General features: G+C 45.6%; 1 protein-coding gene across 1 annotated transcript in view; it reads left to right on the top strand.

Moving 5' to 3' along the window:
* Positions 1 to 18044, top strand: part of NTN1 (netrin 1) — a 229993-nt gene that overhangs the window by 187120 nt on the left and 24829 nt on the right. The window contains exon 5 of the mRNA XM_019542766.1: positions 8889 to 8963. Within this exon, the coding sequence (XP_019398311.1) occupies positions 8889 to 8963 (75 nt within the window). The remainder of the gene's footprint in view (positions 1 to 8888; positions 8964 to 18044) is intronic.

Here is an 18044-nt window from a genome sequence, read left to right as displayed (position 1 = left end):
TTTTGATGGACACAGAACACAGGGCTCTAAAACTGAAGTGCTTTTCAAAGAAGTAGCACCAGTTGCATCTTTTCAACCTCCCTTTTGTTGCCTTTACCCATCTGGATCTGGACTCTAGTTCCCTCTCAGCCACAGACCTCCTGTATTTTCAGTTTAGTCACTTGGGTGTCCCAAGTAGTAACCTAATTTCTCTTGTTAGCCACCTGAGTACGTCACAAAATTAGGGGCATTTTTACACCTGCTTGGAGGGGGAGGGGTGGGGAGGGTCGCTTTAATTAAAGAAGCTCCTGGGACCCACTCTAATTATCGCGCCCACAGCGTCACATGTATTCAGTGTCCTGTGCTTCAAAATGACAGCGGGGGGTGCTTAACTAGAGCTTGTTTGCTGAGCTTTAGTTAAAGTGCCCTGCTGCCATTTTGAAGTGCAGGGACCTGAATATACACAGTGCTGAGGGTGCTGGAGCGTGCTAATTAGCACATGTTGGAGCAGGTGTCAGGCACATGTATAGATGCCCTAGGTGCCTAAAATGGGGATTTAAGTTCATGAGTGTGGATTTAGGTGCCTAACTTCAGGTATACAAGTGTGAAAACTGAGTCTCCGGTGTGCCTTGATTTCCTCAAGCCTGCCTCATAACGAATGTGTGCAGCATTACTAACTTCAGTTCATAAAGCACTTTGAGATCCTCAAATGGAAGGTGCTGGAAAAAAGAAAAGTCTTCTATTTCACTCACTAGGTGTTAATGCAATGCTTGCTTTGAATCCACTAGGGTGAGGGGAAAACCTTATAAATCTATGGCAGGGGTTTCAAACATACAGCCCGTGGGTTGGATTCGGCCCTTGGAGCCTCTCGACCCAGCCCACCGAGCTGCCAGACGGCATTGGACATTGGGTCCTTGGGCCCCACTGGGCATGGCCATCAGCAGCGAGCCAAGAAGGGCATTTGTTGCCGAAAGCTTGCAAAGAACACTTTTTTCTAACTACTTAGTTGGTCTAATAAAAGGTATCACATCTACCTGAAGAACCTTGTCTGCCTGTTCTCAGGAAAGCAAAACACATGTAAAAAACCAGGCAGGAAGAAGCATGAAAACCCCCTCAAGCTTTCCAGTGGGAGGAGCAGGATGGGAAGCACTCTACAATAAGAAATCTTTATCCCTTCCAGAAAGTTACCCGCCTAGCTGGCATTAAGGCTGCCATAACTTTAGTTACTGTGGTACTGGTGCTAATTGGAGTGGTTAACAAATAATTAGGACTGACTTCACCTATTAGTCCTACCCAGCAGAGAGTGAGCGCTCCAGTCCATGACTGTTCCATGGGAGCTGGAAATTTAGCAGTTTACTTCTTCTCCAGAGCCCTTACGGCTCCGAGTGTGGACCTGAAGTCTTCAGCCTTTTGTAGAAGGCCCCAGATAGCCCTGGTTGCTGTCACTCGGAGAAGAATTTCTGAATCTACCTACTGGCTTGGCAGCTTCAGTTTATTTGGATCTCAGCCCTGCTTTTGTGTTGGATCCTTCCCCTAGAGGCAGAATACACTATGGCTGGCCCCATTAACCCAAGAGATGTGCAAAAGACACACTTGGCTTTGGTCTGAGCACCCATATCTCTCATTACAGCCAAAGGGAGCTGTGGATGCTCAGCATCTGTTTCACTCAGACAGAGCACATTATTATTCACCCTGTTTAGCAATGGACATGAGGCAAGGAAGAATATAGTGAAGCAATCCAGGCAGGGGCATCCTAGAGCCCTTTGATTTGCGTGCATTGAAGCAATGGCCAGAGTTTTTGAGTTGTCAGTAAACTGTTGCTCCCCCACAGCACTGCTGCCCTTCCCTCCCCCCCAACACTTCAAGCTTGGCTCAGTGATCATCTTTCAGCAGGGGAGCTGCAGCACAGTAAATCTTTCCACCGGTGCCTGAACTGTTGAAATGATATTTGATGGACTACAATAACGTCTTTTTTAATCATTAGGCAACGTTAGTTTAACATTCAGTGCATCTGTACGTTTGGCTTGGCTAAATGGTGGCCTTTCTTTTTTCGTAAGGATATAATGCAGCTCATTTATACCGTAAATTCAGAATCTGAACTTTGTTTAAATATTTAATTTGTCATCTAAAATAGTCTCCAGAGAATTTATAATTGTTTGGTGAAGAAGCGCTCTGAAAGTGAAGGATCAGAGGGGGGGAGGAAAAAGGGAGAGAGCTGCTCAACTGATGTAGATCAGCATTAATGTCCAATAGTACTGCACTGCTTTGCACCAGCAGGGCATTTGGCTCATTGATTACACTGGAGCTACATTTATCTATACAAGTTGGGTTCTGTTCCCATTGCCTTCAACAAAATCGTGGTACTTTAATCACCTGGATTATGGCCACATTGACTTCACTGGAACTATGCTGATTTCAGCTGGCTGAGATTGGCCCCACAGATTTCATTGCAGTTACTCTGATTAACACCAGCCAGGGATCTGGTCCACTGAATCATTTTAAACCAGCTGAGGCTTTGGCCCAGCAGGCAGAGATGTGGAGAAATGGTGAAGATAAAGAGCGATGGAGTAGGGTGGTCTGATTCAGCTTGCACTTCAAGGGAATTGTCCTTGATTTACATCAACAGTAAGCGAGGTCAGAGAGCCAGGCCTAAAGTAAATGATGGTTTATTAAGGAATAAACTTGTTCTATATGATGCTTGAGGTTCACAGTGTGTCTGCACCCACAAACGATGAAGCAGAATGTTTTTATCTCCATCACCAAGGATGTAGCTTAGCACCATTATGTTTTTTGTGTCACATCCACAATCACCAGCCATTTGCTGCTTCCTACCCTAAAGGGAAGATCAGCTGTGCGGTGGTAGAAAGTGCCAGTTGTTGATTCAAAGCAGTATCATTTCTGGAAGTGGGCACTGCCTGGCCAAACTCACAAGGGTTGGAAATTCAGTTGAGTCTGGATACTTCTCTGATTCTTGCCTCCATGGTTAGGAAATCTCAAGAGGACAGGTTTCTCGATGTTCCTAACCTCAGCCAGACTGGAAATATGAAATAAATGTAGTGAAAAGGAAGCAGAGAGAAACCTAGGAACTGAAGCCATGAGACAAGTTTGCTGAATTGCACTGGCAGGGGCAGGCTGTCTAGAATAGGGTGAATTTCAGTGTATAGTTCTGGCCACTCTCCGACGTCATTTGTGCTGCCTTGGGACGAACCCAACGTTCCCTAGAAGTGGTGCTGCTGGATCTTATAAGTTAGAGCAGCCTGTGAGCATTGATAGAGAGCCTTCCTGTATAAGCATGTCAGAATAACCGCTGCTGGGCCCAGCCTATGGAAAGTCTTCCAGTCTGGCTGGAGCACAGGTGATGCATGTAACCCATGGCTGAAGATTTTACTCTCACAAAAGGAGACCTGAACCGGATCAAGGACTGACTGCTCTCCCACCTGCTAGCATACAAGGCAGCTTTTGCCATCAGGGTGCAGTATCCATCAGGCACTCAACAGGGAGTTCATTTCTGTTTGTTACCAGCATTACATGCCTTCTGCTCATTCGCTTCTCTTTACTGCAAAATTTCAGGATTTCAGAGACAACTAAGCAAGATCCTACTTGGGTGGTCTTGTAGTTAATATAGGGGACTGGGAGCCAGGACTCCTAAGTTTTACTTTCTGTTCTGCCATTAACATCTTGTATAGCTTTGGGAAATCGTCTCTCTATTCTCTTCTGTGAAACAGGTATAGCAGGACCCTCCTTCCTCTCCAGGGTGAGGTGAAACCTACTTAATGAATTATTTATGAGGCTTAGAGATCTTTATGCTAGAAGAGAGTAAAGTATTAACCATAATTAACATCATCATCATGTTAGTGCATTAGATCCAGAAAACATTATCGCATTCATTACTGAGTAGAACGCCATTAGTTGCATATGCAAACAATCTGATTGCATGGCTCAGATCAGCATGTGGCTTAGTCAGAAGTGCTGGGGGAAAGCCCTGTCTGTTCTGATTAGATCAAGGCATTAAGATTTGTCCCCCTTGGGACATTTTCCTTCAGTATTTATGGCCCACAACTTTTTTGCATCATCTGCACCATAAATATTAAAATATCCACCCCGGCTCTTGATGCCTACCCTCAAACAATGGGCTGGTGGAGCAGCATGTTGCAAATACTAGCATGCTGCTTAGTGTCACTTTATAAAGAAGAAACTGAGCTCTTCTTGTCATCTGGACAAAGGGAATTCAGGGCGATCAGCATTCCCTTCCATTATGTAGTAGTCCAGGCGAGGACTTTAGTCAGCTGTGTTAGCGACATTGGCAACATTGTATAAGCAACTAAAATTGCAGAACATGTGATTTTGAGTTTTATTGGTTGTATACATGGGTCCAGAAAGGAATTTTTTCCCCTCTTGCTGCTAGAGGTGTTGCAGGGGTGGGGGGCACTGGTCTTCCTCTGAAGCTGTGGGTATTGGCTGCAGCCAGAGCTGGGGATTTTGATTGGGGTGTACCAGTGCTAGGATTCAACCCCAGAGATTTTTGGCTAGAGGATCTTGCTACTCTGTTCTGCTAAAACCCATTGCCACATATGAGATTACGAAAAATTTTTACCCCATGGTCAGATTAGCATGGACCATAGGTGAGGGTTGCCTTCCTCTGGGGTAGGAGGGATGGGCATACAGGGATTAGTGAAGGAACTGGTTAGATACTATCAAAGATTCACAGTAATGCTTTCTGCCAGTGTTTTTTATGGAATATGCTCTCTTTGTTTCAATGTGCTTCAAGGTTTACTTAACATCCAGGGCTCTATTAGATGAAGAAAACAAAGAGACCCAGTGATTTCTCTTGACTATGCTTTTCTGTTTCACACGTTCTTGGCAGCTTGAGATCATGGTAGGGAATCTCAGCGGGGCCTCTGGCATTTCAAATGTTTCAAATGATAGGTTTTGTTTCTGGCCTGTGATTTTGATTAGGTCATATTTAGAGAGGACAAAGCAGATTATCACATTTTACACTCTTCTGATGAATGGAAATAAAGTTGCTAGTGGTCAAAGGAGAATAATGAGACTAAATGGAGATGTGCTGATGAGACAGTGTGTGTCTAGGTTATGGTTAGGTTAGGACTAGGGATTTGGTAGGAGGCTGAATCAGAACTAGACCTTTGATGGTTTACACAATTTCAGTGTTGGAAGTTTCCATTGCACAATTTCCACCATCTGGGTCCTAGTAAGACTTTGGCTATATTCCACTCAGAACCAGAAAGTTAGCTGTTTTTAGGTCTAAATCTGATATGGTACTAAAATCAGAAAAGATGATTGCAATCAGGGAATTTTAACACGACCCCCTGCCTAGGCAGGAAAGTGCTGGGGTCAGATGACCTCGGCCAGATGCCTGTCCAGCCTTCTCTTAAAGGCCCCCAAGGAAAGGGAGAGCACCACCTCCCTTGGAAGCCCATTCCAAATTTTGGCCACCCTTACCGTGAAGAAGCTTTTCCTGATATCTAGCCTAATTCTGTACTCTGTCAGTTTGTGACCATTGTTCCTTGTTACCCCAAGAGGTGCCCTGGTGAACAGAGCATCCCTTGCTGTGTCCCCCTAATGAATTTGTAGGCGGCCCAAGATCACCTCTCAGTCTTCGTGGCCCTCCTCTGGACCCTCTTGAGTCTATCAACATCCTTCTTGAAGTACAGCGCCCAAAACTGGATGCAGTACTCCAACTGCGGTCTGACCAATGCCGCTTAGAGGGGAAGTATCACCTCCTTGGATCTATTTGTCATGCATCTGCTAATGCATGATAAAGTGCGGTTAGGTTTGCTGATGATTTCGTCCCACTGATGACTCATGTTCATCTTGGAGTCACTGTAACTCCAAGATCCCTTTCTGCTTCTGTGCTGCTGAGAGGGTCACTTCCCAGCCAGCAGGTGTGCTGGATATTTTTGCACCCCAGGTGCAGCACTCTGCACTTGTCCTTGTTGCACTGCATCCTATTGTGTACTGCCCAGTTTTCTAACTTGTCCAGGTCTGCCTGCAATTGTTCCCTACCCTCCGGAGTGTGCCCTTCACCCCACAATTTAGTATCATCTGCAAACTTGGACAGAGTACACTTCACACCCTCATCCAAGTCACTGATGAAGATGTTGAAGAGTACAGGTCCAAGGACTGAACCCTGCGGGACCCCACTACCCACATCCTTCCAGGTCGATAGCGACCCATCTACTACCGGCTTGAAAGGATGCGGTATCTCATATTAGAGGTACTAAACTTAATGCACTGTAGCAAAGGTGCATTAATGAACGTGTACTGTAGGAGCAGTCCAAATGGATTTACCTAACAAAGGACTTCAGTGCACTTGCTCCTGCTAGGGAGTAACTTGCTTGTTACTGATAAAATAAAGTATGTACATGGAGGAGTAAGGATGGCCCAATTTGGCCCCTTTTTAGCATTAGAGCAGGGGTGTCAAATTAGTTGGTCTCCATGGACCCCATGGGGTTTTTCATGAGTTGAACCCAGAGCATGGGGCTTCCCACAGGTCAGATGAAGCAAGAGGGACAGTGGTGGCATTAATCTCATGGCTGCCCAGGCCATTATTTTGGTGTGGCTTCAGAACCCAGGGAGTTAATGCCTCTGCTGCTTGCCCTCCTTTTTCCCTGTTGCTGATATTAGTCACCAGGGACAACAAGAAACCCAATTTTGGTGATGAGTAAAGGCCGGGGAGGGAGTGGAAGGTGAGCAGTCTTAACTCCTTTGGCCATGGAGCTGTGCTGAAACTGCAGGGACTGATGCTATAGCAGGGGCTCCAGAAGCCACAGCAATGAGCCAGCAGACTGAATCCAGCCCACAGAGGGGGGTGGTCCAGTCTTCAAGAAGCCTCACAGGCTGGATGACCCACCTCAGTGGACTGGATATGGCCCCCAGGCTGGATGTTTGACACCCCTGTATTACAGTATTCTGCTGGTATGCTCCAGGAAGTCAGCGGTCTGTGTTTTTCAATGTGCATTGTAAATCTGACTTACTCCCAGAGTCAGCACAGGTTAAACAAACTTGTAGTGCCACTGAGAACAATTCGTGAGAGTTACTCCAGTTTCAAACAGCAGCAACAACCAAACTTCTTTGTTTCTGCAGCTCTTTAAGGTTAGGGGAGTGGTTGGAAAGCTGCTCCTGGTTGACCCATGTCCAGTGAACAGTCTGCTGGACAGGGACTTACTCATGACTTTCTGTGTGACTTTGGGCTAGTTACTTCCCTGCTCTGTGCCTCTGTTTCCCTTCCAGCCTTTTGGATACTTATATTTCAAGTGCTCGGAGGCAGGGGCCACTTCTTATTGTGTATATCTTTAATACCTACAGCACAAAGAACTGATAGGCTGTATCAGGTTACAAACGACAGTAGCAACATCAAGGAAATAGAACACCTGGAGGAGACGCAAGCAGACGCTGCATTAGATCCACTTGGAAATGACATCAGGCTAGAACATGCGTTTGGGGGTTTGGCCCAAATGAATGCGATTTCCAACCATGTCTGCATGTGTGTAAACAGGGACAGATCCCCTGTTATTTCCTATCAGCTGGTCATGAGCAAACTCTGCCAGGGTCAAGGGCTAAAGGCTTGGCGACTCATGCCCTGGTGACATTGCCCTTCACTGACACTGTTTCCTTTCCTTACTTTTCTCCTCCCCTTGCACCCTTGGGTACAGATCTCTGGTGCCTCTTAGTGACATTTCATAAAATGGGGGCCCGACAGAAAAAGTATTATTAAACAAATATTCATGTGTTGGATATCTGCCTTGACTCAACCTATCATCCTGCCTGAACCAAACTCTCACTCTGTTTATCCCGTCAAACCTATTTACAGCAACGCTGCCCTGTGGAAGTTCCAGCATTCGAATAACTTACCAGTGTTGCCTGGCCCCAGTACAGCATTGCTACGACAAGACGGTGTCATGCCTTTGCATGTGACATTAGCATGTGGCCACATGGTGACAGCATGTTTGCATGACACTATGCAGTGTCATGGTCACACAGGGGATTGCTGTCACGTTGCAATACCACTGCTTCGTGACATGGTCTGAATGGTTAATGTGGCTGGGCCTAGGACTGCCCTTTCAAAATGTGGATGACTCCACCAAAATCAGAGTAGGGAGCAACCTCTGATATATCACAATTAATTCAGTGTCACAGAAGTGCATGGAATTGCTCCAGTGCAGTAAACAGACCATGTTGCCAAACTGCTGGCCTTGCTAGAACTGCAGCTCCATCGCATTAGTAGCAATGGAATACAAGATGATGATCAGACAGAGTAAAATCATCATGTCACAGCAGTAGGGCCCATTAGAAATGAAATGTTCCTACTGGGATATTTTATTTACACACTTCAGTAGAGTGGACACCAAAAGGTTTTGCTAATGCTTCATGGGCTGCTAATTTCCTCTCTGACCTCTTTTGTTAGGGAGTGACCCCAGCTAGAATCTCTGTGCAATGAATGCCAAAGCTTGACACAGGCCTGGGTTAGGGGTGACAATGAGGCCTCTATGGGCTTTAATCAGGCTCCAGTTTGGAGTTTCAGAACAGGGAGAATTTGTGTGGCTCTCAAAAGATCTGGGTGGCACAATAAGGGAGGCCCTGGGGTCTCCCAGGAAGGCAGAGGCAGCCCAGAGAAGACAGGCTAAAGGATTCGTCAGGCGGGGAGGCGGGGGAGGCAGGCTGGAGGATGGCTTCCTTTGTGAAAGGCTTTCTTTAGAAAGGAAGGTTTTTCTGAATGCCCCGTTAGATGACCCAATCAGGTCCTGGCAGATGGATATCACAGGCATGCTGCTTATTCATGGCAAGCTGCAGCTTTTATCATTACCCCCTCCCCCAGCCTTTTATTCATTTTAAGGCTAATTTGTTTTGTTAATGTTTTCTTGCCCTCCTCTTTTCTTTCCCCCCTACAGACTGTGAGTCATACTGCAAGGCGTCCAAAGGGAAACTGAAGATCAACATGAAAAAGTACTGTAAGAAAGACTATGGTGAGTTACACATTCTTGGACTTAGCTGCATTTTTAAAGTGAGGCAAATTTTCAAAAATATCTTTCCTGCAACATAATAAATGTCCTTCTCATGATACACAATAGAAAGGGACGAGCCAGGAATGAGCTGTAGCGCGGCCGAACGCTGGAAATGTTCTTCCCAACACAGCCCCGGGTTGCGCAAAGGAGGAGAGTGTTTGGGACACGGACCCCAGACATTTCCAGATGGACTTTGATGAGATTTCTTTCAGGGAAAGAGCAGGGAGGTCGGCATTCCCCTGCTGCGTCGTGTCAGCTCGCCTGTTAACACTGGCTAGTCCTTCCCCACAGTTTGAGTATATCGTACTGTGCGTTTCAGTCAATATTCTTCTATATTGTAGAGATCAATTCAGACTCGGTAATACAAGGCGTTAATACAGTTTATGAAGCAGAGATGCACAGTAAGACTCCGACAACGTTCGGTGACATCTAAGTGTATGTGTGATGCATATTGGATATGGGCTGCCAGGGGCCCCAGCACAGCATTGTCTGCTCTCCAGAAACTCTGGGGAATCCCACTCTGCCTCACTTTCTCATCTCCCAGGACTTCTACTGAGCCCCATATGCCTGTTACCCAGAATCCTTTGGGGCCTGTCCTCATCACCACCATGACTGCATTCTCTATCATGAACAGTGGCTTTTTAAAAATTGGGTTTAAATGTGGTTTCTGTAGAGTAGCAACCCTGCTGCTTCATCATTTGAATGTGCATACTCCTCCAACTTCTACTTTTCCAGGCACAGCGCTCTTCAGAGCACTCAAGTTTTGTCTCATTTTTTTGTTTAAATGTTAAAGGTTATAGGTAGGATTAATGGAGTAAAATAAACTGGGACAGAAAGTAAGAAATACCCGTGATCTGTCCCTCTCTTGTGTTTTAAGAGAAGTCTGGGTCCTTCCTGCAGTGGAAAGTGATGACTGTACACACAAGGGTGACATCTAGATAGCAGCCAACAGTCAGATCATGTCTAATTGAAACCTTTCCCGCATTTGCTTGGAAAGTTACTTTTATTCCAAATGAGACAGCAGAATCTAATCAAACAATTTCAAATGCTGATTGATGTCTTCCAGAGTGCTAATTTTCTCTGCTATTAGACTTGCATATTGGAATGACAGGATAAGTTAGTAAGAGGGACGGTAGTTTCTCATGCTTTTTGGACTGAGCAATACAGACACTTCTCAAATCAGTGGAGAAATGCCAGTTTACTTCAGCATAGAATTTGGCCTGTTAGCTGCTGGCTGCAAGTTCTGGGGGCTTATTTTTGATTTTCTTCTTCTTTTTTTTTTAATGTGTATAAAATAAAACCAACGAGTTCCTTAGCAACTTATTTGCCCCTAAAATGTAGGGATGGTTTTCTTTGGAGAAAGGGATGTGGTGGACAATCTGATCCCTCCATTGTGCTTCAGTTAGAAATCTCAGGATTTTTTGTCTACTCTGTTTATTATCTGATGACAAAGCACTATGATGCTGGAAGACTTTTCTGTGTGTCCTTTTCTGGATCTGTGTCCAAGAATCTTAAACTTTTTTGTTTTAAAACATGCAGAGAAATTTCACAGATAAAGAGGCTCTAAGGATAGAAGGGGCCATTAGATCATTTAGCCTGGCATCCTGTATAAGCATTGTCCAAAGCATTTCATCTAGTTATATCTGTAGAAAGCCTAATACCGATATTCTTTTAACCGTCAATGGTACTCTCATGCTTACATCTTTTTTTTTGTAAACATATCTTTCTAGAAAGAAGTGTTTGATGCTCTGTGATTTAATGACATGATCAATATTTTTTTATAACTTCTCTGGCAAGTCCCAGGCACAGTTCACATTGACTGTCATCTTCAAAGCCTTCTGATCCTGATCCTCCTCTTAGTTACACTGGTAGTAGGATTTCCATGACTTCCCAGGATTATGCTAGTAGAAGGATTTTCAGAGAATTCAAAAGACTTTCTCTGGGTTTATATGATTCTAAAAGATTGTAAAAAATTCTAAAAAAAATTACTTGAGTCTTGGCTTTCCAGCAGATAAGCCTTCCTTCCCAAATGTTGCCAGTGTAGTTGAGGTCATCTCAGCTACTCCAGACATCAGTAAACTGATTTAAGCATCTGTCATTATGGAAAAGTCATGTATTATTCATTAGGGATCAAATCAACAGGGTCTGTTTAACATAGATCTCTAGATATTATTCTAAATATAACTGTAGGGAATGAGATTGTTTCCACAGTTTTAAAGCATCTGATAGAATTTGACAGTAGGGATCTGGTTTTCCATTAAATTCTATAGGATAGTCCAAAAACACCTACAACAAAGCAATCATTTTCTGTTTAAAATTGTAGTAGCAGAATTTGGGAGAAGGAGGCTGTCTATAAGAGAAGTTCTAACATTCATTTCTTTTGCTAGGTCAAAGGCCTGATCCAATTCCCGCTCAGGTCAATGAGAGTCTTTCCATTCACTTTAATGAGTACTGGCATTTTAACTGGAGACTGGCAAGACCTGGGCCATCTTCCTATTTACACTGGCAATGTAATAAGGCTTTGAAATGGATGTGATGTACAGTTGTGGCAACTTTATATTGCCAGAGTTGTGTAAAAGGGCATTAGCATAAATGAAAATCAGTGCTGCTGGCTGATACATCCATGGCACATCTACAGAAGAGAAGAAGAGAGCTCACTGCGCATATGCCACACTACCAAAGGAGGTATGCCCACCCCCCTACCCCTAGTCATGATCCTACACATGGCAGGGAGTTCAGAGCTCTCAGCTCACCAGCTAGTTGATACAGGATCTGGTTGGAGTCTCTGCTTTCACAGGGCTCCAGAGCCCAGGGGGTGAGTGCCACGACTGTTCATCCTCCCTCTCCTCCCTCCTCCCTTAGTTCAGCAGCAGGTGACTAGAGGGGATGAGTGTCAGGGGACAGGATTCAGCAGCAGGGGAATAGAGGGGATGAATTCCTGCAGTTCTGGGCCCTAGGGACTGAATGCAGTCGCCAATCATCCTCCTTTTCCCCTTGCCGATAAATTCAGGGAGAGGGGAGAGGGAGAGCTAACATCGGCAGGACTCTGGTCTCTGGAGCTGCGTGAGAGTACGGGCTTCAGCCCAAACTTGCACCAACCAACTGGTGAACTTGGAGCTCATGCCATATCCACAAACCCCAGCATGAGCTACACTGACATGCCAGTGAGCTCAGAGAGTCATAGTCAAGGGAGGGGCGATGGTAATTGCACTACTACACCCCCCGAATCCACCTTCAGATCCATCTCCACTCACTTGCTTTTGCCTCAAGGGGATGAAGTAAATGGACTGGTGCAGCCTTCATTATGTAAAGGGGTGCAAACCTCCAACTGGTATAAGTCAGCCTAGCTTCACTGACCTCAGAAATACTAATTTATTTATGGCGAATGGTAATTGCTAGGGTCTTCTACTTTTAAGTCATTCATTAGGTTCAGTGTATTACATGCTCCCAGAGTAGTAATGGGCATATTTGAAATCCATTCTATAAATTAATGTAGGTTTAAGTAACTAAAAGATACTCTTTGACAGTACTCTGTTTCTGTAAATGCTGTGGTTGTGTCACATGCACACCTATCCGAGCTTCCACAGGTGGTGAAAGGTATCTGCATCACTGTCTCTTTCTTGCCTTGCGTTTAGATATTATAGCTTAAGTCAGGGTGGGCAAAATAGTAGATCCGGCCAGCGGCCAGACTCCGTTTCCAGGAACACCTGCCTGCATCGCTGTAGCCAGTGTCCATGGAGACCGCAGCAGCAGCAGCGGGGCTGTGACTGTGGGGCTGGTAGGGCCTGTGGCTGGGTTGGGAGCTGCTGCGGGGCCGGGGCTGCCATCTTGCAACAGTGACAGCGTGGTCCAGAGCCAGGGCAAAGCTGTGATCCGCTGCCTGCATGCTCCTGCTTGGGGTGTGCAGGCAGCAGACTGCAGTTCTGCTCCAGCGCCAGGCCACGCTGTCACCGCCGCAAGATCCCGGCCCTGGAGCAGCTCCGCACCCAGCCACATGCCCTGCCAGCACAGCTGGGGTTGGTCTCCATGGAAACCCCAGCCCCTGCTGTCACAGCCCCTTGGAAGCTGGGGTCTCCATGAAAACTGGCCGCAGTGTGGTGGGCAGGGGCTGCTGGGAAATGGAGTCCACCATGGGCCCAATCTGGCCCGCAGACCAGACTTTTCCTGCCCCTGGCCTAAGCGCTGCCCTGATGCATATATTTCAAGTGGCTGTTGTGTTAGTCCAGGGCCAGTTTTCAATGGGAGGCCTGGAGCAGGCCCAGATGAGCTCAAGTGAATGCTGGAGGCCTCTGAAGGAAAATAAAAAAGCATCCTCTCTGTATCAAAGTTTCCAGCAGCAATGGCAGTGGCACCTCCTCCTCACTCCAAACGTAAAGTCACAACAGCAGGCACAGCACATTCTGGAAGTGTTTGCAAAGGCAGAACTAATTTCCATTTAACACTCCTTCACAACGTCTTTTTCATACAAGGGAATTCCTGGCGGTAGCTGTGTTCAGGGATGCTCTCGTTTGGCTTTGTGTTCTGACAGCTTCCAGTGAATTCACGCGAGCAAAGGCACATGGAGGGGCAGCGAAGTACTAAGAAGACCATGTCCCTGTATATGCCCTCTCTGCCACTTCCATTCCCCTGCCCTCGCTCACTCTTCACTGCCAAATAAAACTCTACCCTGCATGTACAGAGTTAAACCCTGAATAATTTATAATAGTTTTCTGTCAAGGAAGGAAGGGGGATGTGAACTTTGAAACCGAAGCAATCAGGATTTTCTCATCCAATCCCACAGCGTGGGGCTCAAATGTTTATTCTCGCTTTATGCCACATGGCAAATGTGTTCTGAAGTTTAAATGAGACATTGTCCCCTTTCTGCAACAATGAACAGGCAGGGCTGGAATGCATTCACTACAGAATATTAAAGGAACATTGCCTTATATTCTGTTCCCACTTGGTTTAAAATACTATTGTAAATATGATGAAAGAAAAAATCCTTCATTGGTGTGACCTATTACTAACATTTATGATAATTTGAGATGGGAAAAAAAGGGGATTTACTTTTCATCTCAATTGCTGCATGCTGTCCTTTTACATTTCGCTTGCAGCAAAGGTGGAGTATCACAGTATCTGGGACTGTTTCAAGTGAAAACAAAGAAATCTTCATCTTCTGTTGATTGGCTTTTCTGAGCTGTCATGCAATATAATTTTCTATCACTGTTAGGTTTTGGGAAACTTTTTTTTAACTTTTCAAAATAAGACCTGTTGCTTTTGCTTTACAAATGAAGATATAATCAGGTACTGCACAGCATTCAAGAATCTATATGAATATCAGAAAAACCTACATAAAAGCTACTTGTAATGAAGCAGCCCTGAAAAGATGTACGGGAGGAAAGGGGGCATTGGCTGCTGCAGTTTTTTTGTCTGTTTCATTAAATTGCAGCATTTGCAATAAATAACTAAATGCAGGCAGTAATACTAGTAAATGGTCTCTCCGAGGCAGTTTTCTGCAGGGACGAGGTTCAGGTCCTGGAAATATCTGATAACTGACTGAAAGGAGCTCACTTTCCATTGCAGGTGATGTTAAATAGAGGTGCTTCGTGCACTGCAGGATCCCATCTGTAGTACTTGGCACAACAATCTGCTGCATCCAAAGAGATCCACAGCTACTTGCCAGTCTGGCCAGAGCTGAACAACTTTTAGGAGTTAGCTTTTTTAAATGACAGTGACTGAGTAAACTTTTAAAATTATCTTGAACCAACCAAATGAATTCACATCTGACAGCACAGAAAGCATGCAAGCCTTGAACAGATGATCAGGAGGGGCGGGGGTGAGGGGAAGTAATCCCAGCCATATAGGCTAGACAACACTCGTGCTGGCAGCTTGGCGGTTCCTTGTAAACACACACACTAGGTGAGGGCGGCCAAGCTTTCGAACCATTCCAGGAGGGAATAAAAGATTGAAAAGGCACACGGAGTGATAATAAAGACTTTCTGACTGACAACCCAGCGGGAAGCCAATTAGGAGGCACTTTTCCTCAACTTTATGGGATGATAGCAGCTCTGAATGTCCTAAAAGGCCCTAATTAGGTTGAACATGGTTACTTCTCCTGTGAGCTAAATCAGGGAGCTATCATCTGGATAGCTCTGCTCAATAGAGCTTTTTATCTCCCTTTTTAATTCAGTGACTCAAAGGGGATATTTTTACTTATTTATTTTTATCTATTTATGCTTTTTTTTAATACACTGTTTCTTGCAAAGTATATTCTGTGCAAATATTTTGAGCCAAGCAAGGCAAGAGGGGAATGCAACCATGGTTTAATCTCAATGAGATTTAGGCAAGAACAAAATTCTTTTTAGTTTGCTGCTAAGTGGAATTAGTTAATGACTTTGCTAAATCCCTGTTATACAGAAAAATGAGAGGGAGTTGTTAGATTTGTAGGCTGTTAAACCTCTTGAGCTCAAAGCTTTGGAAACACTGCTCTGGAAAGTCTTGAGTTTGGGAGGAAATATAGTTTGAAGGTGAAGATGGTGCAGGGAGACTCCGGCTTCCAGGTCCTAGTGAAGGAGAACACGCAGCTGAGATGATACCTCAGGCTGTCTTGCATCTTCATTGATAAGTGTACAAAGACAGAGTGGCACGGTGCCATTGTCATGTGAGCGAGCAGAGGAGTCTGAACAAAGGATGGAATTTTTCCCTTGTGTGCCGAAATGGCAGCTTTCTAGCTGGGTAACTGATGTTTCTGTCACTTAAGCTCCTGATGGACTTTACATGTAAGATGTGATTAACTGGTTAATTATGTCTTAAGCAGTGACCCGGCCACACATCCAATCAATTAATGGTGTGATAAAACAAGGAATAAGCCACAAAGTTATTATTCAAAACATGTGTAATAACATGGCTGGTTCCTATCATGCGCTTAATTGAACGTGTGACCAGTGCCCAGCCTCCGGAGCTCACGGGAGCCTTTCAAGACTCCTTTGTGCTTCAGAGGCCGGGAGCACCCCTCAGCTGATTGGGACTCCCAGTGGGTGAGTGCAGGGAGACAAGCTGGCTACCTGCCTACTGGGTTCCCTGTGCACTGGCAGTATGGTATGATGGGATCTGATGCAGGATCCCATAGTCAATTGTTGGGATCCCAAATCAGATCCCATTGCACCTTTACTTTAACGCCTGTCAGGGGCCTTACATAGAACGCAGTTCTATTACTCCTGCCCTGTCGACATGTCAGCTTGTGCCTGTAAACTGAGCATGATCCGTTAGATATGCACTGACTGAGCAGGTATGCAGCTATACACATGTGCCCATTCTGACATCTAAGTGCATCTAAGGCCCTTGGCAGACATTACAGTTAAGACATAATTAACCAGTAAACATAGCCATGTATTAATGCAATTAATTGGATGATAAAACAGGGAATTAACCACAAAGCTATTATGCAAAATATGTGTAATAACTTTGTGGGTGGTTCCCGTCATCTTTTGCTCCACTGTGCTCCCATGATTGGGAACACCAGTCACGTCAGGAGATCAGTACTGCCAGCCTCAGGAGCACTTGGGAGGTTTAAAGGCTTCTGTGCCCTCCCAAAGCTGAGAGCACCAGTCACTGCTTCCAGCCTCTGGAGCCCATTGGGGCCCTTCACTGGGAGTGCTGAACCAGCTGCCTGGCACTCCAAGCCATGAGCCAAACGTGTACCCAGCTTGCCACCTGGTGCACAGTTCAGCACTGTCATGATCCTGAGCTCCCGTTGCACCAGCAGTAGGGTGGCACTTGGGCTAGAGCTAGAGCTTTTGAAGTTTCAAGACAGTTGAAACTTCAAGACAGTCCAAGTTTCTCTACTGCCAAATGCGAAGGTCCTTTAAACCCAGCAGGAAGACAGATGCACCAACATTAGTGTCCTCTCACAAGCAAACACCACAAACATTGAGGCAATGATCATTGAACATCAACTTCACTGGGCTAGCCACATCATCCAGATGTCCAACTTCAGACTCTTGAATCAAGTTTTATTTTCCCAGCTTAGTCAAGGCCTAGGCTCAAGAGTAGGGCAGAGAAAGTGCTTCAAGGATGTCCTCAAGGCCAACTTGAAAAAACACAACATTGACATCAGCTCATGGAAACTATAGCCCAGGACTGCCCAAAGTAGAGGAAGAGCCTGCAATAAAAAGTCCTTTTTCAGATATGTGGGGAGCCAGAGGAAAAGCAAGGGCAACATTGGAGCCCTGCTGAACCAGATGGGGCAACTGACAACTGACGCCCAGGAAAAAGCCAACCTATTAAATGGGTACTTTGCGTCGGTCTTTCATCAGTGCCATGGAACACCCATGCCTACTACGGGACAGGGAGGTCTGGGTGGGGGAGATCCCTGCCCTCCATAAATGCTGACCTCGTGAAGGAACATCTTGAGAAGCTGGATACCTTCAAGTCAGCCAGCTCTGACAATCTACACCACAGGGTACTCAAGGAGCTGGCGAGCGTCATAGCCCAGCCCCTAGCACAGATCTTTAAAAACTCCTGGTGCTCTGGTGTAGTGCCCAAAGACTGGAAGAAGGCCAATGTGGTGCCTATCTTCAGGAAAGGGAGGAAAGTGGATCCGGCTAACTATAATCCCATTAGCCTGACTTCTATCCCGGGGAAGATCTTAGAAAAGTTTATTAAAGAGGCCATCCTTAATGGACTGGCCGAGGCCAACATCCTATGGGATAGCCAGCACAGGTTTGTTGTGGGTACGTCTTGCTTAACCAATCTCATTTCCTTCTATGACCAGGTGACCTATCACCTGGACAAGGGAGAAGAGATTGATATCATATATCTTGACTTCAGAAAAGCCTTCGATCTGGTATTCCATGATCACCTCTTGGCAAAACTAGCCAACTGTGGCCTTGGGTCCACCATGATCCGCTGGCTGGGAAACTGGCTCCGTGGTCGGACCCAGAGGGTTATAATTGATGGCAGTCACTCATCATGTCCTGTGGCCAGTTGGGTCCCCCAAGGCTCTGTCCTTGGAGCCATATTGTTCAACATCTTCATTAATGATGTGGACATTGGAGTCAGGAG

Source organism: Crocodylus porosus, unplaced genomic scaffold (genome assembly GCF_001723895.1).
Source record: "Crocodylus porosus isolate Cpor-Errol unplaced genomic scaffold, CroPor_comp1, whole genome shotgun sequence".
Lineage (NCBI taxonomy): Eukaryota > Metazoa > Chordata > Crocodylia > Crocodylidae > Crocodylus > Crocodylus porosus.
This window is presented reverse-complemented; position numbering and strand designations above follow the sequence as displayed.